Source organism: Lathyrus oleraceus, chromosome 1 (genome assembly GCF_024323335.1).
Source record: "Lathyrus oleraceus cultivar Zhongwan6 chromosome 1, CAAS_Psat_ZW6_1.0, whole genome shotgun sequence".
NCBI lineage: Eukaryota > Viridiplantae > Streptophyta > Magnoliopsida > Fabales > Fabaceae > Lathyrus > Lathyrus oleraceus.
In genome coordinates this window covers 12,865,001-12,888,251 of record NC_066579.1, presented here as the reverse complement: position 1 = coordinate 12,888,251, position 23,251 = coordinate 12,865,001, and the positions used below count along the sequence as shown (strand labels likewise).

Here is a 23,251-nt window from a genome sequence, read left to right as displayed (position 1 = left end):
AGGTGATCGTTTGAGGGATGTTCTCCATCAACTTCAGGATGCTGTATATGTGACGAAGACTAATATTATGCGCCACGATGAAGAAGCAATCAAGGGAATGAATCACATGCTTGCTGAATCAGAAAAAAAACTCAATTGTTAGATAGTTCTCTAGTGGACAAGCTGCTTGTGGAATGCAACTTTCCATCTATATGCATTCATTCTGGAATGTCCCAGGAAGAAAGGTTGAAGCGTTATAAAGGTTTTAAGGAGAGACATACCAGGTTTCTTGTAGCAACCGATTTGGTTGGCAGAGGAATTGACATTGAACGCGTGAATATTGTGACGAACTATGACATGCCTGACTCTGCAGACACATACTTACACAGAGTTGGCCGAGCTGGAAGGTTTGGCACCAAAGGCCTTGCAATTACATTTGTTTCATGTTCATCCGATGTTGATGTTCTCAATAATGTTCAGTCCCGGTTTGAGGTGGATATAAAACAACTTCCTGAGCAGATTGATACATCTACATACATGCCATCTACCGAAGATAGGACCTTGTTTTTTTTATTTGTTTAATAGAAGCTGCTATGTCGATATTGTTGGAGCGAATCAGCAACGAATCCCAGGATATAGGAAGCCGTTCTGAACTTCCTAGGGCGCCAAAATTGGCGAGTGGCCCAAAGGCATCTGAGCTAAAAGCAAAGGTTGAAGCTGAGCAGCATGCACTTCGAAGATTGCGAATGTGCCTTAGAGATGTTTGCAACCGGATATTAACCCAATGGACATTGCTACTATCCTGCGGCAACGGATCCAAGCAAATCCATTGGCCACCGTGAAAACCAAGCTCCTCACGTTTTCACCATTTCACTGCAGTAACAAAAAACACAAACTAATTAGCCAAGGCAGTAAAGATTCGAAAATTCCCAAATTGGCATTAGGACAAAATTCAAAGAGAAAGCTAAGTTCAGAATACCGTTTCGGTTTTAGCATTAAATAGGACAACCCAATTTCTGAGCATCAAAAGGAGTTTTACAGGGATACTCTTTTGGAACCCAAAGGACCAATTCGAAACCCTAAGCTGTGAACATAAATAGGGAGAGGCGAATCAGTGAAAGGGACGAAAAATTTGAGAAAAAAGGGAGGCGGACCAAATTCGACCAAGAGCCCTAACCCCAAAATCGAAACATACCTGGATTAGAGAGGAAAGAGTGAAGTTTAGGCTTCATCGTCATCGTCACTACCCAATCGCCACCGGAGGTAAACTTCAGATTTCTTTAAAACTGTGAGTTTTGCTGAGAGTGAGTGAGAGAGAAAAGTCATGAGGTTGAGGGATAGCGTTTGAGAGCGAGAGAGAAAAATCTCGAGGTTTGAGGGAGCGATGAGAGAGACGCGACTGTGAGTTTTGTTGAGAGTGAGTGTGAGAGAAAAGTGAGATTGGGAGAGAACGATTCTGTTACTTTTCCAATTTTTTTTCTTTAATTTTGTTTTAAACAGAATAAGTTTTTGAAACCATTAAAAATTTTGTTTAAACTTCCTAAATAGTTAATAAATGTTTCCTCCTTTTCAATTCATATTCCCATTGAAAAACCCAACAGCCAAGCGACTGGGTTTAATTAGGGTAGTCCAACAGATTTTCTTTTTTATTAGTTTTTTTTATTTTAACTCTTTTTTAATTTATCCTGGTTTATATATCTAAATTAGTATTAAAATAATAACTAGTCATAGGTGGTTTGGTGGAGAGGGGTGGTTTCTATGGTCTTTAGTGGAGTGGGTTTGATACCTATGTGTAGTATTTTTATTTCTTTTAATATTTTCTTTTATGTTTATGCTTTATTATATTCATAGTTTCATTATCATAACATAGATTTGTTTTCTTTTAATTGTATCATTCATTCAAAACCATTTTAAACTATAAAAATCACATTTTTTTCTCGATTCAATATCGAGCCCATTTTCATACCCTTGTAAGTCGATTGCTTTTAAGCATCGCCATCAACCTCACATAGCTTACTCTTGGGCTTTCTTACAATGAGCCGGTTCTCTTGCACTTACACTCATGCATTGCATTATTTGTTGTTTGGGCCCGATTTAATTATTTCATGATTTTTGAATCCCCATTTGACAAAATGTACCCCACTCCCCCGATGTGTAATAATTTTGTACTGTTTTATTTCTTTATTTTGTTTGACTGTTTAATTAGATGCTAACACAAGAATAAAATCAACCATTTCCAAAAAAAATACAAAAATATGACTCGATCCAACGTCGAGTATTTTCTCAATAAACAAGTCAATTCATTTTTTCCTTCCTATTCTATTTCCTTTCATTCAAACTTTCATCAAACGCTTGATTCAACGTCAAGCCATTTTTCATAAAAACTCAAAAAATATTAATTCATATTCAAGACCCTTTTCAATAAAGATGGAAATGGAACGTGGTGTATACCACGCACTCCTGAGACTAGGATTCGAGATGTATATCTCGCCAATCCTAGCTCTCGCCATCATCCAAATTCATCCACTTTGTTTTCTCTCAAACACTCATTCAAATTTCTCTTAAACGTCCATCAACACTTGATCTAGCGTCAAGTCATTTTCACAATAAAATTCAAGATACCTAATTCTTATTTAACACTTTTTCAATAAAGGTGGAAATGGAACATGGTGTATACCGTGCACTCCTGAGATTAAGATTCGAGACGTATGTCTCGCCTATCTTAGCTCTCGCCATCGTCCAAAATTGTCAATACGGTTTCTTCAAACCCTTTCTCAATCAAACCTCAAAAACACTTAATGCTTATTAAACATTTTTGCAAATAAGATGGAAATGGAACGTGGTGTATACCACGCACTCCTGAGACTAGGATTCGAGATGTATATCTCGCTCATCCAAGTTCTCGCCATTATTCAAAACACATCAAACCAATCAATTTCTTTTTTCTCGCCGCCGTGCGATTAATCCTTCAAACCTTTTCTCAAATGAAAGGTACTTTGTTTCAAAACAATGCAAGGCAATGTTTTTCCACCTGTTTTGGGTAGTCCAACAATGTTTTCGTCGATTTGACACAAAGTAGCTTTCGCTAAAATCGACCAACAAACAAACATTTTTCTACCCAGAACTACGTAAGCCTTGATTTCTCTTTTGAGATACGTAGGAGCAGGATTTTTAAATCTTGTCAGGCCCACTAATAAAAAACTTAGGTTTAGTCCTTCGTCAAAAATCCAAAAAAACATTTCTTCTCTCTTCTATTCTTTCTTTCCCACTTAAATAACTGAAAAGCTTAACATTTCAATTAACACTAACGTACACAACTAACCTAATGGTTCCCGTTGAGTACAACGGACGTGAGGGGTGCTAATACCTTCCCCTTACGTAATCGACTCCCGAACCCTGATATTGGTTGCGATGACCATATCTTATCCTTTCTTTTGTCTTGGGTTTTATCGATATTTCCAATTTCCTTTTTAGGAATAAATAAAGTTCGGTGGCGACTCTGTTCGGTCCATCATTGCGAGCGTGCGATCGCGCTTCGCTTTGAAGTCGTATCCCCATTTATTTCGAGGTGCGACACATAGCATGGGACTAACATGGTAATCGATGAAGGAAAAAAGTATGTCTAAGCAATGAGACTAACAAGACAGAAAAAGAAGGGGGTTTTATTCATGAACGGGTTCTTAACCATAGAAAGGTGATTAATCCAAAAAGTGAGTGTATGGTATTTTAATCGAGAGTTGGTGATTAACCTAAAAGAGAAAGAGAAAGTGGTATTTTAACCGAGAATCAGTGATTACCCAAGGAAACGGTATGAAGATGGTCTTTTAATCGGGAATCAGTGATTAACCAAGGAAAAGAAAGAATACGGTCTTCAATCGAGAATCGGTGATTAACCAAGGAAAAGAAAGAATATGGTCTTTTAACTGAGAATCGATGATTAACCAAGAAAGAAGAATATGGTCTTTTAACCGAGAATTGATGATCACCAAGGAAATGGTGTTTTAACCAATAGGTGATTAACATAAAAGGAAAGAAGATGGTCTTTTAATCGAGAATAAGTGATTAACTAAGGAAAAGAGAAGATGGTCTTTTAGTCGAGAATCAATGATTAACCAAGGAAAAGAGAAGATAGTCTTTTAACCGAGAATCAGTGATTAACCATGGAAAAGGTATTTTAACCAAGAGGTGATTAACCTAAGAATATGGTCTTTTAATCGAGAATTGGTAATTAACCAAGGAAAGTGAAGATGATCTTTTAACCAAGAATCAATGATTAACTAAGGAAAAGGTATTTTAACCAAGAGGTGATTAACCCAAAAGGAAAGAGGATGGTCTTTTAACCGAGAATCAGTGATTAACTAAGGAACAGAGAAAATGGTATTTTAACCGAGAATCAGTGATTAACCAAGGAAAAGAGAAGATGGTCTTTTAACTGAGAATCAATGATTAACTAAGGAAATGGTATTTTAACCAAGACATGATTAACCCATGAATATGGTCTTTTTGTTGTGCTTGATATTCACAATCTTCATAGTCTTATATGATGTTTTGAGCTCGTGTTTGACTTGAGATCTAGTGGAGTGCAAGTGTAAAGGTACCCATTCAATTAAGTGATCAAGTGACTTATGATCACCCAATTGAATATGAGTCCTAAGGGGACCGAGAAATTGTTCAGGACAAGTTCAAAACAAAGTCCAATATCACGTGTAATTAATTGATCAAGGGTGAAGTTGATCAACTAATCAAAGGGAAAAGATCATGCTAAAAATATATTAAGCACATGGAATTATGAAAAAGAAATAAGGCATTAAGAAATCGGAATTATAATGAATAAACCAAATCTCTAATGTGTCACTAACTGAAATTATAAAAAAGAATTAAATTCTAACAAAATCTAATTTAATTGAAATCCTAATCTAATTACTAATTAGCAAATTTATCTATTAAAAAATCTATTTAAATGTGTATTTTTAATATTAGGAAAAAATGATTAAAAGAAAAAAGAGTAGTAATAATTTAAAAAAATTCCAAAGCCAAGGGTGGAAAAAAAGAAGGAGTGTGTGTGTAGAAGTGGGCGCAGGGCCCATTGTTATTAGAAGGAAATATTTTGAAGGACTAAGAACAAAATTTGAGATATTTAGGAGGACCACAAACATATTTAACCCAATAATTTTTGAAAAATATTTAGCTTTATTTTGTGATGTGAGTTGTTCTTTGTTGTATATGTGTTTCTTATATGCACGTTGTTGCTAGATTTAGATTTGTTGCGTGTCTCTTTAATAGGAGTTTCGCCAACCAAGGGCGTCGCTTTTAGGCCCCTCCTATTAAACTATGGCTTTGGAAGCAGGGTGTACACCTCTAGGAGACTCTTCGGCTTATCGATAGATAATCAAGCAGAAAGGTATATGCCATCATTAATGACTTATTCATAGGCTTTTTTATTCCACTATATGAGGGCATATGCCTCACATTTAGAAAATACTATGACCACTTTCTTTGTTTAACAATGACTTGTGAAAGACTATGTCTTTGGATATCATATTAATTGAAGGTATCCACCATCTTGCATATAATATATTGATGATTTGGACATGAAAAGTATATTTTAATATTAAACAAAATAAATAAGTTTAACTAAAACATTACAAATCGCTCTTGTGATGACATTTTCTTCGGCACTCTTACTATGGTTCCTCATCCCTTCCTCACTTTAATTGGAAATCATTCTTCGTACTCCTGTTCTTTGATTCTTACCCAATAAAATCTTTGTTGAGTTTGGCCTAGACATCATTGAGATTAACATTCAAGCATTTGACGACCACATATTTATTTTTAAGCTCTTCTGACCTTTGGTAGTGTCATCCTTTTTACCCTTTAAGCTCTTATGACCTTTGGTAGTATAACCTCTTTTTCCTTTGAGACCTTTGTTCTTCAATTGACCTTTCCTAGTGAATTTTTAAGTATGCGAGGAAACAAAACTTCCATTCTTCTAAGTTAAGATCAATGGTGGTCAGTGCGTCCCCTTTTATTTGATATTTAATTTTGAGGTGGATTATTGAAGATATAAATCCTTGAATAGAGTGGGCTTGTCAATGAAATTTTGTACTCAGGGTCTTCCTTAACTTTATACACCATAAAGTCACAATTAGCACTATGTACCCCCAAGGTTTGGAGGCTAAAATGTGAAACACTTGTAAGTCTCTCCCCGTGTATGATATCAAAACCTCGCGAGTTAGTCATATGGAATTTAGTAATCATGCATACGTAATGTCTTAGGAGCTACCTTGGTCAATTAAGACTTCATGAACATCATATTTCATCATCACTACTCTCACCAGAAGGGGAACATGGAAGTTGGGGGATTCCGTTGACAAATGATTCATCAAAAAATGATATTGGGGCGGATTCCCCCCCTTAGAATTGGGTCTTGTTTGGTCGTGAGGGTTGTCCTCTAACTAAGTTCCTTTTCACCGAATTACGCAAGTATCCCTCAAAACTCGCTTTTTCCTTCGTAATTTACCACTCTTAAGGGATTTTGAAGCTCCTTAAACACAATATAATCATTGATGCTTTGGATGAACACACTTCTTTTTAGGATGCCTTATTTACCATCAACTCTATCAGCGGAGGACAAAAGTTATAGTTTTTTGTCATGTCCTATATGGTAAAGATGATGATGATGGAGTTTGGAGGGAAAAATCCTATGTGGTTTCAAAGAAAAAGATATGTGCCGCTGATGGTTTTGAGTTCTTTGACAAAAGGGAGACGTCAGTTGATCTTCGGTAGTGAATGACACAATTTTATGATCTACTTGCATCACTTATTGATGGCCATGGTTGTATCTAGAGGTCTAAATCATTTGTTTATACTCGTCTTAGTCTCTCGTCATGTTGATCCATTGCTAGAAATTTCCTTTGAACGGAAAGAAATATGCATCATAAGAGAGTATTAGTCTGTTGATTTGAATGTGGTGGTTGAAGGAGTATATGATGGTGGAATGTCAATGTTCAATAGTTAACATGAATGAGGCATGGTACATCCTTAACAAGCAGAGGAAAAACCGAGAGAATAATAAACAATAATGCACAAAAAAAATTTATAAAACAAATAAGTAAACTAAGAGATAATAAATAAACAATAAAAAAAATGAATAAACAATATGAAAAGTACATAAACCTATACATAAACCAAGAGATAAACAAACAAACAATCGAATAATGATCAAATAATCTAAAAAAATAATTAAAAAAAAACTAAGAGAGAGAGAGATGCCTATTTAAAAAAAACATAGTATAAGAAACTATTTAAAAAATATATTAGAAGATGTGAAGTCACAAGGCTAGAAACAATGGAACCTGAAAAATGGAAAATTAAAAATGTCACAAATTAGTGTTATTCATATTTATCACGATGTGATCTCTATTAATTATTTGAGCCGCGAATTTTATTGATATTTATGTTATGTATTAAATTTGAGTGGTTTGCTAAATGAAAATTTCAATGGCACATAAATAATAAATTATTGTAATATATTTTTGCTTTGCAAGATCACCTGAATTTATTAACTTTTTTTATAAATTTAATAAGCCATACTAATTAACATAATATTTGATGAAGACAATTGTTTTAAGAGATCACATTATAAGTGTTAAAGAGACAAAGAGGCTGAAATGCAACTCAAAAGAAGTCTATGTATGTACGACTTTGAAAACACATAATTTTTCATAAAAATAAAGCTTAATCTTCACCTGAAAAGTAAAATTGTAAGAAAAACAATAATGAAAATAACATTGATTGTGGGAGTGATAATAGATATATCAAAGTGTGATATAAATTATATATGAGTAATAACACTATAATCTTCAAATACATTTGTAAGCATTTGAGTAACTTATAATAACTTTATAACTTCTTTGTGAGGATGTTCGCAATAACATCTATTTGAAATGCACTTCATGTGATGGGTAGGGCATTCAATAAATGGACAATCATAGTCACAAGTACATGAAGGATCTATGATAAAAAATAATAATAAAGGAATGTTAGTGAAATTTGGTGAAATATTATGTATAAGTTAAAGAGAACAATTTTAAAAGCATGGAAAAAATGTCTTACCACCGTATGTTAGAGTAAGCATTATGGAAACAAACAAGATCATAGCATAAACAATCTTGATAAACTTAGCCATATTTTCTCTCCTTTTCAAGCAACTCATAGAAAATTGAATGATCAATTTATAATGTAAAATTTCACTTTGTTCATGTTAATAAAAAAATATTTAACTCTTATGCATAAGTAAAAAACATATACTAGTACATGTCAATAATTATTACAGTTGTCCCTCAATTATATTGACGTGTTACATTTGTCTCTTTAACTCACTTAATCAACCACTAAATCGAAATCATTTATCTTAACCAACCTTTGATTATTATTTTTGTTTCAGTTCTAACTTTTCATGATAGATAAGGGAAAATTTCCACATAAAGAATAACAACATAGAATGATGGAAAAGTTAGTTGTAGCATTAATTATAAATGAGATGTCTGACATATCTATGAATGATTTAAAAGGATTTCAGCTAGTATATAATTTATATAAAATATGAAAATCAAAAGATTTGTCCATATTCCTTTATTCACAACAATCTATGATTTCTAATAATTAGAAATTTTAAATACTTTTTTTTTCATTTTTTTCTTCATGGAGTGTAATTTCTTCCCTTAAATTTTAAAAGTATAATTTTCGTTCTTTATTTTAATTGTATTAATCTAAATTGGGTCTTTCTAACTAATAATAAAGATAAACTATATTAATGATGGATACAAAACATAATTTTTTTTTATAATAAGTTCATCTAATGCACATATAAAATCGATTACTCATTCTTACCTCTCAAATTTTTATTGTAAACATGTTTACAATTTTTATTTACCATGTGAGTTTTATTCTAGAGTCATGTATGAAGTTTAGAAAATGGACAACATACCTATATAGATAAATAGAGTAAAGAATATAAACTTAACAAACATTTTTTCTTAAGTTAATTAAGGTATCAACTTAAACCTAAAAAAAATATGATAGTGTAATCACTCATATGATTTTGTTTTTTTTTTCAAAAGGGTTTTTGTCTTTGTTTTTGTATGCACAAAACAAAATATATTTTGTTCTATTTTATTTTTTTTGATATTCGCATGTCTTAGGTTCAACTACACCTTTCATTCATGTTACATTCATTTTCAATCATATTTGGACCATATCGAGTTGTTTTTCATAAATGATATTAAAGAGGAACTACATTCCTAAGTTGGAGACATAATACAACTTGATGTAATTAATTATTTTTCTAAATTATTTAAAATTGTACTCTTTTAGTTATATTGATCAACTTATAACATATTTTTTTTAGTCTTTTTTGCTCACTTATGAGCTAAACACCTCTAGTTATGGAAAAATAATCTTATCATGTGTTATTTAGATTAATATGTATTACTATTTTTTATTTATTTGTGAAAATATAAGGAATAATGCCTTAACATTATCTTTTAAACTTAGCTTTATCAATTGGTTCTTTTAAAAGTTTGGTAATATTAGAAAATTTATTAACTTATATTTATGTCTTATATGATGAAGTTAATTGATTGTAAATGTTAAATGATTTGAATGGTCATTTATGTTCATAGAGTAATTTAATATACTGGATGAAACATAGTCGTGAAAACCTATAAATATGTGTCATAATTAAAAAAAACTAAATTGCTTAATCTATCTACACATGTATTTTCCTCTTTGAAAATATGAGATATATTGAAGTTAAAAGAGTGTATCATGTGTCAATTATTCTTCCATTTAATAAAAGATTTAAAGGGATAATATTTAAATTAGAAAATACACAAATGTTCAACATTGAGTGAGTTTCAAGTCAAAGGTTTCGTTAATTTTTCCTGCTAGTATATTCAATAGCAAGCATGATTATACGCAATTTAGTTTGAAATGAGGTGCAAACTCCAATCTCTCTTGAAAAAGCTCCTTGAAGCTTCACCCATGTAGCATTAAATCCAACTATCACTAGGAAAACACCAATTAAATTGTATGAGTATAGGTATGGGAGGAGACCAACATTGGATGTCAAGCAATTTAATAATTGTAAAATCGTGAATTAAAGAGTACACGCGTCCCTTGAAATAAGTGAATGATATAGACCGATTTTACAACACGAAGAATGTCTATATCAAAGTTAATGTTACCATTTTGAAACCTAATATTATTTCTTGTGTGTCAAGTTTTCCATAGAATTCTTACGATAAGTGTCATGATCAGATTTGAAATTTGAAAGCTCCAACTTCTACCAACAAGTTTGAATAAGCTTTTATAACTAGTTTGATCAATGTTCATGCCCAACAATTGCTCAATCTAATGCAAGAAAAGTAAAATCTACCTTCATATAAGAAAAAAAATGTTAAGAAATTTCCACACCATGATTGTTAAAATATCACGTCAAAACCATATGCATTCCCCTTATACTGAGGTTGTCTTCTATTTCAATAATATTATGCATTAGTTTCTAAGTCACTAATGACTTAGCCGATGACCCCTAATAAAGATAAAATATTTTGTAGTGAGTATGGTGAGTGTGCAATTCCCTTATACAAATGTACCTTATTGATAATGGTATTTTGCTTTCCCTTCAACGACTTTGAGATAAAGGTTTTAAACCACTTGATGATTGCTCCTTTATAGTTGCACCCAACAAGTTAGGCGTATATAAAGGTCTTCCAGTACTGGTGTGAATATTAGGGGGAAAACCCTCTTTCTCCCTTTTCTTCCACCTTTTTATTGTGAATAATTATCAAATAAGAAAAGGTTTGAAATCAAGAATCAAGAATTCATAAGCTTATGTGTATTTTGGAAGAAAAGAAAATTGATATTGAAGCAAAGGTATTCAATTATAATTCACATTATGTATATCCTTATATGCTCATAAAATCATTCAATTTTTAATCTGTAATGTACCTAAGAATTCATGCAATAAAACCACTTAATTCAAGACTTTTAAAAGGACAAAATTCAAGTTTTTTTAATAGTGCAATCCATTGCACATTTTAAGCAATCAATTGCATGATGGTTCTGCCAGACACCTTTTTAAGTCAAGTAACTAGTTAATCGATTTAAGAAACCTGTTACATGACTGTTGTTGTTTAAAATTTGAAAATCGTTCTCCGCTTTTTAAATCAGGTATCCATTTAACCGATTTAAGAAACCCAGTACAGAATGCAGAATTGTGTCTTTTCATGAACAATTATCATTCTAAACTATTGTAAACTTTCATGGAAAGGTCTCAAACTTTTGAATCAATTCATAGAGGTTTTTTATGATGTATTTAATAAAAAATACATTAGTTTTCAAATTACCTCTTTTATACAAATTTTAATACAATTCAAATTTATTTTCTAAGTGTTCATTCATTTTAAAAATGTTAAACCTTTGTGCATAAACTTCAAATAGTTCATAAAAGTTTCATAGTATATTCAGAGAACTTAGGCTTTGTATATATTGAATTGTAACATTGAAATAGAAGAACAAATTTATCTTGGAATTCATTTAAGATTAAAATACTTAAGATTATTAAAAAAATGTGATGTAACTTAATCACCAGGTTGTGGTGATGAGTTGTTTGTTGTAAAAGGTTCTTTAGATTGGTGTAATTTAAATTTCACCATAGTTATGTTGTTTATGGGAAAGGCCCTTTGATTAAGGGAGATTCAAAGTTCACCATAGGTTTGGTATTTATGTTATAACTTAGCAAGAGAGGTCTTGGTGTGAGGCTTATACAAAGATCTACCATAATGTAAAATTCTTCAAGCTATGAAAGAACTAGATGTACCATTGGTTTATAAGGGGAACTAGTATAATTGTCTTGTATTCTTTATTTTATGCATTTTTCATTTTATTATCCTAAGAACATAACATTTAATATCATGCTTTTGGTAATATAACAAACTAAGACCCTAAGCGCAAAACCGAAAAAAATTATAAAACCTAATTCATCCTCCTCTTAGGTTGCATCTCCTAGTTATATTTGGTATCAAAGAAGGTTATGGTTACTTACTCCTAGATTATGAATAAAATGAATTCTGCAAAACCTTTATTAGGAAAATGATTGAATATTAATAAACCACCAAAGTTTATTGGTGAATGTTATGATATTTGGAAGATTAGAATGCAATTTTTTCATGAAGTACAAGGAGAAAAACTATGGGATACTATAAAAAAATGGTCCTTTAATTCCTACAATAATTATTAATGGTGCAAGTCAACCAAAAATTGAAAGAAGAAGACCACACAAAATTTCTACATGACAAAAAGTCTAAAAAAATTATTACATCCGCATTAGGGATGAAAAAATCTTACGGGTGTCTAATTGCAAAATAGTAAAGGAAATATGGGAAATTTTGGAATTCAATAACAAGAAAGACAAAAAGTCAAGAAGAACATATATCGCTTGGGAAATCAGTGGTGTAAGTAAAAGTTCTAAAATTGAAGAACAAATACATCTATCTTTTATGGTTTCACATCCCTCTGGTGATGATGATGAAGAGCTTAGTGATTTTGTCTCAATTAATAAAAAAAAATTATGATGAATTACATGATGCTTTTAATGATTTTTATGATGAATGTCTAAAGCTTTCTAAATTAAATGCTAAGCAAAAGAAAATTATTTCTTCTTTAGAAACTAAATCTAATGACAAGCAAATAAGAGTTAGATAAAACGAAAGAAAAATTTGACATTCTTGCTAGTTCTTCACATGTAACAAATGTGCTTCTCTTGAAACTAAAATTGTTAATATAAATCACATAATTTTCAAATATGAAAAAGGAAAATATGATTTGGATAATGTTTTAAGTAATAAAAGATATGCGAATGATAACAGTGGTATAGGATTTTCTAAAAATTATAAATTCTAGACAAATCAAAAAGATTATCTTTGTGAAATATAACAATACTTGTAACAATGTTCAATTTAGAAACGTATGTCATAATGTGCATCCTAGAAAGACATATAATAAGAATTACTTGTATAATCATAGATGCCTAACATGATACATACTTGTTTTTAATGTAATTTGAAAGGTCATATCACTAATGCATATTATTTTAAATATGTTGGTACACCGAATGGTAATTATGTATGGGTTGAGAAAGAAACTAACCCAAGAGGACCCAAAGAAAATTTTATACTTAGAGAAAAATTCTAATTCTATTTTGTAGGTGTACTTGGAGACCATGTACTAAAATTATAAAATTAGGATTGATAGTTTAAGATACAATAAGACCATGTGATATGGTATGATTAAAGTTTCATTAGTTGAAAATAAATTGAAAAGATTGCCACCTTCAAACAAAATCTCATTGGTATCAACATAATCACTTTAGAAGAGCATCAACATTGACATCAGATCATTATGAAGAAAAGAAAATTTATCTTAAAGCAAAGGTGTTCAATTTCAACTCACGCTATGTATATCCTTATATGCTCATAAAATCATTCGTCTTTTTCATCTTTAATGTTCCTAAGTACTCATGCATAAAAACCACTCAATTCAAGACTTTTAAAAGGCTAAAATTCAAGTTTTTTAATAGTACAATTGGTTGAAAATTTCAAGGAATTGATTGCATGATGATTCTGCGAAGGACTTTTTATGTTAGATAACTGATTAATCGATTTAAGAAACCTTTTATATGACTATTGCTGTTTGAAATTTCAAAATGGTTCTGCATTTTTTTAATCAAGTATCTATTTAACTGATTTAAAAAACCATGTACTGTATGCAAAATTGTGTCTTTTTATGAACCATTCTCTTTCTAAACTATTGCAAACCTTCATGGAAATGTCTCAAACTTATGTCCAAATTCCTAGAGATTTATTAGGATGTATTTAAGGAAAAATACATTAGTTTTCAAATTATCTCTTTCATACAAATTTTAATACAATTCAAATCAATTTTCTAAGTGTTCATTCATTTCAAAAATATTGAAACTTTGTGCATAACCTTCAAATCATTCACAAAAGTTTCATAATATATTCTGAACACTTATGATTTATATATTATTGAATTGTAACATTGAAAGAGAATATTCAACTTTATCTTAGAATTCATTAAAAATTCAAATACTTAAGATTATTCAAAAAGTGTGTTGTAACTTAATCGCCGAGGTTGTAGTGATAAGTTATTTATTTTAAATGGTTCTTTGGATCAATGTAATTCAAAGTCCATCATAGTGTTTTGTGTTTATGGAAAATGTCCTTTTATTCGGGAAGATTCAAAGTCAACTATAAGTTTTATGTTTATGTTAGAATATTGTAAGAGATGTCTTGGTATGAGGCTCGTACAAAGATCTAAAATAATGGAAATCCTTCGAGGTGTGAAGATACTAGATGTACCCTTGGTTTTATAAGGGGAACTAATATAATTGTCTTTTGTTCTTTAATTTTACGCATTTTATTTTTTATATTTTATGATATGAAGAACTTAACATTCAATTTTCTTTTAAAATAACAAGATAAGATCCTAAACGCAAAATTGAAAAGAAAAAAAAACAGAAATCCTAATTTACCCCGTCTTAGATTGTATCTCGCAATTACATTTAGAGTATATCGTAGTTTAGAAACCAAGACACGAGGCCATGACTTGATTAATTTGGCGCAAATTATTCTCATATTTAGATTATTTTTAAAGAGTTTGAAGCATTTTGAAAATTGGTTCTTCTTGGTTGTTCCTCTCTACAATGAGGCTCTTGCACTAGTGTGTTCCAAATGGTACTCTTCATCTTGTCGATTCCTAATCGAGAAGAGAGGTATCTTCCATCATTAGGAGCTTATTCATGGGATTTATTCTTCTTCTTTAGGAAGGCCTATACATAAAGTTTATCAAGTACTATGACCATTTTCTTTTTTTAAATATACCTTTGGATGGATATTTCTTTAGATATGATACTAATCGAAGGTATCCAACATCCTCTGAATATTTTATTGATGATTTCACTACGCCAAACAAGACCTTAGACAGCGCTTTTTTTAGCCTTAGACAGCGCTTTAAAGCGCTGTCTAAACCTCCGCTGCTAAAGGTTTAGACAGCGCTTTTTGAAATCTTAAAAGCGCTGTCTAAGCCCCCCCCTTAGACAGCGCTTTGGCCTAAAGCGCTTTCTAAGACCCTCCTATTTTAATTTTTTTAGGTATACCTTAGACAGCGCTTTTGGCAAAAGCGCTGTCTAAGGTATACCTAAAAAAATTAAAATAGGGGGGCTTAGACAGCGCTTTTTGAAAAGCGCTGTCTAAGCCCCCCTATTTTAATTTTTTTAGGTATACCTTAGACAGCGCTTTAGGCAAAAGCGCTGTCTAAGGGGGGGGCTTAGACAGCGCTTTTCAAAAAGCGCTGTCTAAGCCCCCCCCTTAGACAGCGCTTTTGCCTAAAGCGCTGTCTAAGCCCCCCCTTAGACAGCGCTTTTTCCAAAAGCGCTGTCTAATGTATACGAAAATTTTTGTAGCTTTTGTTTTAAACCACATTTTTTCCAGGTTTATAAACCAGAATTTCTACCTGTTTTCAACCAGATTTTGACAGACAGAATCACATTTTATACATGCCATTTTGGCCTTTTTTCTACCAATTTTTGGCTAACAAATATATATATACCAATTCAAACCAATTTTGCCTTAAATGTATCAAAATATATACAAATTTATGTACACATTTACAAGTCATTACCTATACTCGAAATTTATGTACACATTTACAAGTCATTACATATATTACAAATATACTACAAAATTACACAAATTTATGAAAAAACTTTGAGCTCTATCATGAATTGACACCACTCCTCTTTGATTTCGTCCACTTGATCCTTTGTATAAAATGCACACTTGAATTCCTCAAAGTACTACATATGAAGCAAAAAATATTTTGAATTAATTCCAACTATTTAATTATATGAGATATGTGTAAATATAAAATTAACTCATAAGTTAGTAATACATACATCGGTGGGAATCACTAATCGGCCCAAAGCAAGAGTATCCCGCATAAACCTCAACACGAAATACCCGCAATCTATTTGATTACGTTGTTGAGGACACTACATGAAAAAAAATATGGATTATAAATCCTAAGTTTTATCAAGTGTCATCACTAATATAATAAAAAATGTGGTAATTAAAAATATACCGCCACTTTAATCCATGTAATGCGGTTGGCGCCCCTCCTTGAGGTTTGGATATCTCGTTGGGCCCGAAAAGCTTGTAGGATGCTAATAAAATAAAAATGAAGCAATTAGAACAATTAACATAAACTAAGAAAAATTTTGAACATTCTCACTTACGTGTCAATTAGGCGCTTCATATCCGGGTATGTTGTCCAATCATTTCCTAACGAGTCAAGATAATACACAATTTCTCGGATAGGATTGATTGCGAGCAACAACCAATGTCCACTGTAATGATTAGGCAAATGTTAGATGGTAACTTGGAAAATAATTATAAAATATGAATTTAGAATGAAATGCTAACCCGGTATTAAACGGTATAAAAAACAACTTCTCCGCATTTTTATTGTCATTGAGGATCCGAAGAACGTACTCCGTCACGGAATCCGGGTTATTTAAGATTGCACCTAAGTTGATGCTCGCTGGTGCTAAGAATCCGAATGACTGGTCCAAATCATTGGGGCGCATCATTTTGTCATACAAAAACCTAATATAAAAACATCATTAACACCTCTTTTGAAACATAAAGTAAACCGGATTAACATAAAGTAAACCGAATTAATAAAACAAAGTAGACCGGATTTACCTAATATATGTATTGACAACGTTGACGCCGATTTCTTCATGACCAAATACTTGCATGAAGTCTTCATTACCAATCATTTGGTCGTGAGCAAAGCCGAAAATCCCTTCCTCCATATGTATAGTCCGAACACCTCCGGTCGGTATATCGGTCATCTCTATAAATGTCCTGAGGCACGACCTATACTTGGTGGTAGGTTTTTTCCTAGCTACGGTCTTCTTAGCACCAGAACTTTTTACCCGTGCGGAGGCGTTCTTAACCTCCTTTATTTGTTGTGCGGAGGCATTGCTAACCTCATTTTCTTGAACCTACATGTCATATAAATAGTTAGATCAAATTAAGAATGTAACAACTTCCATGAATATATGTCATATAATTGTATATTACCTCTTTTCTTGATTTGGATTTTGTGGGAGTCTATTTAACATAATCAAGGAAAATATGTAAGTAAAATTTTAAGCATAAATTTTAAACTTTGAATATACACATTAAAGTTAACATAAGTTTTAAGCATACCTCATATCCTACGCATATGAGGTTTGTCGGCCATGCAACAAACGAACCTACTGCTTCGTGCACCGTTGTTGCATCCGAATCATCGCTAGGATATGGTAATAATGCATTCGGGTCAACTGCAATATCAACTGATACCTTCAAACATCCAGCAGGGAGCTCTCTAGTGTGGAGTAATACTCCGCTAACGTTATGCACTTTTCCCTTGCCAACCATCCGATAGTGTGGTGACGACAAATACAGCTGACAATGGGAAATGCCCTAAAACCAATAATAACAAGAAATCGTTAATGTGTATATATGTCAAATACATAATTTAAGCAAACAGTTCAATTTAAGACAATTATATGTAATTACCTCTGGAATGTTCGGCTGAAAGGTACAGTTGATACTGTTTTTGTCCGAAGCATCTCTGTATACCGTTGAGGCGCTAGCCTCTCTTTCTCTCCTCAGTGCATCAAGCTCAGCTTGCATGGCTTCCAATCTTGCATGAAGCTCCCGATTACTAGGAGCCTTTCCTTTTCTAACACTGAGGGAGGTCGGAGTGACTCCAAATCCCTTACCCCTCACCCGACCAGAATACTCAGGGACATCTAATGCCCGACTAAGTATGTTCTTAGTATCATCGGGAGATAGAGTCTGAGATAGCTCCTCCTGAAAAATCAGATGAATACCGTATACTTGTCAAATATTTGTGTATAAAAATGTTATTCAATTAATGAAAAAATGTTATACTTACACATTTCTGGTATACGTTTAAAACGTCTTCTTGAGGAACTCCGGATTTGCCCACACGGGCTTCCTTCCACAAAACATGTGCAGGAAGAGATGTTTCTGAACTTTCCTCCTTCTGCAGCTACACATTAAGTCATACAATTTGATCAGATAAAACTAATATATGATGAACAAATTTGTTTTCGCAATTTATAAATACTTACCATGGATTGTTCTAAGCGTCCATATCCGACACGTCCTTTTCGGTACGGATATGCGGGACTCGATGCTCTTTCCCGATTCGTAGCACTTATTCTTTGAAAAGTCGGATCTTGTCTTTTGGATTTGAAAGCTTCCCATTCTTCAGCCGATATCAAACTTTCATATTTTCTAGGAAGCTCCGCATCCACAAAATTACCATCCGCATCCTTAAGGAACTTGGATGATAAAAAAGTCCGAAACCCTCTAAGAAGCTTTCCGGCCAATTTCATGCAAAACCCTCTTCTTTCTTCTTCGATGTTAAAACATCGCTAAGAAAAACATACAGATTGATAGTTAGTATCGGTAATTGAAAAAAATATAATTGATACGGTATAATTAAGGGCCAAATGATTGTACCTTTATCTCACTCCAAATTTTTTCTTTGGACTCTTTCAACTCTTTATTTCTCCAATCATCACACGTAATGGGAATTTCATTCCTTACTAGTGCACCGATGAAACTAGTTAAGGTATGCCCATTAGGTTCTATAAGTTGTCCCTAGTTGTTCCAAGAGACATCTAGTATGATGCCTCGAGATCTTCCTTGGACCACCCTTCGCATTACTGTGATGCCTCTTCGGATTTCTTCTTCCGCGGATACTTTACTAACTTCCTCATGTTGGTCATCAGCCATGTCTAACCTGTAATAAACCAAGGAAACCATCAAATATCAAATATAACTTATAATCAAAACAATTGAAAACAAAAAATAAAGAAATCATGCATTATCAGATATAACTTATAATCAAAGCAATTGAATACAAAAATATAATGAAATCATGCATTACCACATATAACTTATAATCAAAACAAATGAAAAAAAAACATAAAGAAACCATGGATAATTTACCTAAGTCACTAACATCTCTTTCTTTTCTTTGTTGGAATATTAATCACTTGTTTCTTAGCAATGCGTACGGATGAATTGATCCAAATTCCCTCATTATGATCATTTCTTATATATGACTCATCCGGTATAAGATCCTCAACTTCATCATTTCTATTCAACTCATTCCGTCTAATGCATGACTCATTCTCAACATCAATATCACATTGATCGACACCGCTATCATCAGTCACTTTGTTAGAGAAAAGCACTATAGACCATTTTGTACTCTTCGGGTCATTCACATAGAACACTTGTTTAGCTTGAGATGCTAGAATAAAAGGTTCATCTTTGTACCCCACCCTAGTAAAATCAACTTGCAAAAATCCAGACTTATCCATTCGTATGCCACTACTACTCACCCACTTGCAACCAAAGATGGGAATCTGAAACTTCTCGTAATCAAACACCCAAATATGCTCTATAACTCCAAAATATGACAAATTTGCATATTTGGGGTTTAAGTCCTTCATACTTGATATATGCATTGCTTCAGCTAGCACGGTGACACCACTATTTTGCATAGTACTCTTATCATCTTGTTCTTTGGTATAAAATGTGTATCCATTAATTGAATATGCGCTATGAGAAAACACATGCAAACTTGGACCATACGCCAAACATCTCAACCTTTCTGTTACCGAAGAAGGATCTGAAGAGCGCTTCAAATAAATATGATCCTTCAACCATTGTATGAAACTTTGATTGTGCTCTATAACTATCCAATTTTCATTTCTGTTCGGATTTAACATTCGGAGTACATCCTTGTGCATTTCAACATATGGCTCAACCTCATTATTATTGTGCAGAACATACAAATGAACTTGATCCCGTTCATCCCTTGATATTGTCACAATTTTATTCCCAATTAATTTTTTACCTTCCATTTTGTCGAAAATCTGAGCTCTGGGGAGTCCAATCGATTGAACGTTAGACAAATATTCAGTACAAAACTCAACAGCTTCTTCAACAATGTATCGTTCAACAATACAACCCTCTGGTCGACTTCGGGATTTCACGTACCCTTTTAATATTTTCATGTACCGTTCAGCAGGGTACATCCATCTCATATATGCTGGTCCACACAACTGTGTCTCTTTCACAAGATGAACAACTAAATGAACCATTATGTCAAAAAAAGACGGAGGAAAATACATTTCAAGCTCACACAAGGTAATTACAATCTCTTTTTGTAGTGTTGGTAAGATCTCGGGATCGATCACCTTACTACAAATTGACCTAAAGAAAAAACACAATTTAGTTATGGCAAAATAGAACGTATACCTATCGGTAGAAAATGTTCCATTATAACATGGCAATCATGTGTCTTCAAATTCTTCAACTTGAGGTCTTTCATAGAAACAAGTCTTCTGATATCAGATGAGTATCCTTCTGGAACCTTAACTTCACTCAGAGACTTACACAAAATTTTTTTCTCCTTTCTAGATAAAGTAAAAGCAGCAGGTGGTAGATATGTTCGTCTTCCTTTCTTCACGGGTGCTAATTCAGTTCTCATTCCCATTTTTAACATGTCCTCCCTTGCTTTAAGGCCATCCTTAGACTTGCCTTTTATATTGAGTAATGTACCGATAACACTTTCAAATACGTTTTTTTCAATATGCATAACATCGAGAAAATGTCTCACGTACAAAGACTTCCAATATGGCAATTCAAAAAATATCGACCTTTTCTTCCACCCACCTTTCACAATCTTATGTGCAAAAGGCTTGCCAAACTCAGTACGCACATCTTTCACCTTTTCAAAAACTTGTTCACCTGACAATGCGGGTGGAGCTCTACGATGTTCGGTGTCTCCATTGAATGCTTTTCTCCACCCACGGTAGTGATGTTTAGAATGTAAGAATCTACGATGACCGAGAAACACATTCTTCTGGCAAAGTTCCAATCGAATCGTATCGGTTCCGTCTTCACAAACAGGACACGCACGTTGACCTTTAATGCTATACCCAGATAGATTCCCGTATGCTGGAAAATCATTAATTGTGCCAAACAACATCGCCCTCAAATTGAAACTTTCTTTCCTATATCCATCATAAACCTCCACACCGTTCTCCCACAAAATCTTTAAATCTTCGATCAGAGGTGTCAAGTATACGTCAATGTCATTCCCTGGTTGTTTAGGCCCAGAGATTAACATAGATAACATCATGTACTTACGCTTCATACATAGCCACGGAGGTAGGTTATAAATCATAAGAATCACAGGCCATGTGGTATGTGAGATACTTTGAAGACCATGTGGGTTCATTCCATCAGTAGATAATGCCAATCGAAGGTTTCTTGCTTCTGATCCAAACTCAGGATAATCATTATCAATCTTCGACCACTGTGGTGAATCAGCCGGATGCCGATACATTCCATCAATAATTCTTTCATCTGCATGCCAAGTAAGATGTCTTGCATCGGTTTCACTACGAAACATGCGCCTAAATCTCGGAATTATCGGAAAATACCATAAGACTTTTGCGGGAGATAATCTTTTCTTATATCGAGACAAACCGCATTTAGGGCACTCATTTAACATTGCGTATTCGTTACGAAACAAAATGCAATCGTTAGGACAAGCATGTATCTTATCATAGCTCATGCCAATAGAGCACAACATTTTTTTTGCCTCATAGGTTCGATTAGGAAGAACATTATCATCCGGTAGCATTTCTCTCATAAGGGCCAACAACTCTGTGAAACTTTTATCCGACCATCCATTGCCCGCCTTTAAGTTGTACAACTTTAATACCGCAGAAAGTCTTGAGAATTTAGTGCAACCTTTGTACAACGGTTTCTCTGCATCGCTTACCATCCTCTCAAACATTTCAGGACAATCATGAAGATCTTCTTCCAGTGCTTCTACAATCTCTTCAACTCGATCACAATCGTATGTTTCCGTGTCTTTGTCGTATGAAGCATAGGTCGTACTACTTTTTCCACTCGATTCAACATTCTCGTTAATTTTCTCACCATGAAATATCCAACACTGATAACTTTGATCAATTCCATGCCTCAGCAAATGCGATTTCAATCCATGTGCGTCAACCTTACCAATATAACAACAACGCAAGCAAGGACAATGCATTCGTCTGGGGTTTTCAGCGTGTTGAACAGCATACTTAACGAATTCCAAAACCCCACTCTCGTACTCTTTGGTCATTCGATCGGCACAGATCCATGTTTTATCCATGGTTTTCCTACTTATTAAAGTAAACAATTAATCCAGACGAAAATACATAACTAAAGTAAACACTTTCAAGGTTTGATAGCTAGGATGTTTGTTATAAAGAGCATGGTATGGTGAATCAAACTTAGTGAGTATGGATGATGGTAACCTATTGATCAAATAAACTGCAGTGGAAAAACTATGATCCCAATAGGTTACAGGAATGGATGAATGAGCAAGTAGGGTGAGGCTCATTTCAACTATGTGAATGTGTTTTCTTTCTACATATCCACTTTGGTGAGATGTATGTGAGCAGGTAAGCCTGTGACTTATGCTTAGGTCTACTAAGAACTTGGAGAAAGATCTAAGTTTACCTCCATAGTCAGATTGGACTGACTTGATAGTTGTCTTAAATTGAGTTTGAATAAACACATGAAATAGCTTAAAGGATTGTAGAGCTTCTGACTTTTGTTTCAGAAAGTATAACCAAGTATACCTAGTGTGACCATCTACAAAGGCAATGTAATATCTATAGCCAGGACTAGACGGATTAGGAGAGGGACCCCACAAGTCAGAATAAATAATATCAAAGGCATTATCATAGACAGTAGTTGAAGTAGGGTCATGTAATCTATGAGCTTTGCCTAGATTGCAAGATTTACACAACAAAGAATCATGTTTATTAGGTAGAGAAACATTACACTTTCTGAGAATTTGTTTGACAGAATTGAAATTGGCATGACCTAATCTATGATGCCATACAGCCAAAGAATTACAAGAGGAAACCTCATCTAAACTAGGTTTGACAACAGTGTAGCCTTGAGCATCAAGCTGTGTAGGCAAGGATTTATTTAAGCAATTGAACCCTGAGAGCTTCAAT

General features: G+C 33.2%; 1 protein-coding gene across 1 annotated transcript; it reads left to right on the top strand.

Moving 5' to 3' along the window:
• The first annotated feature begins 207 nt into the window (after positions 1–207).
• On the top strand, positions 208–561 carry LOC127087356 (DEAD-box ATP-dependent RNA helicase 15). The gene has a single exon (XM_051028241.1). It carries the CDS (start codon positions 208–210, stop codon positions 559–561), a length of 354 nt encoding a protein of 117 aa, XP_050884198.1.
• The last annotated feature ends 22,690 nt before the right edge of the window (positions 562–23,251 follow it).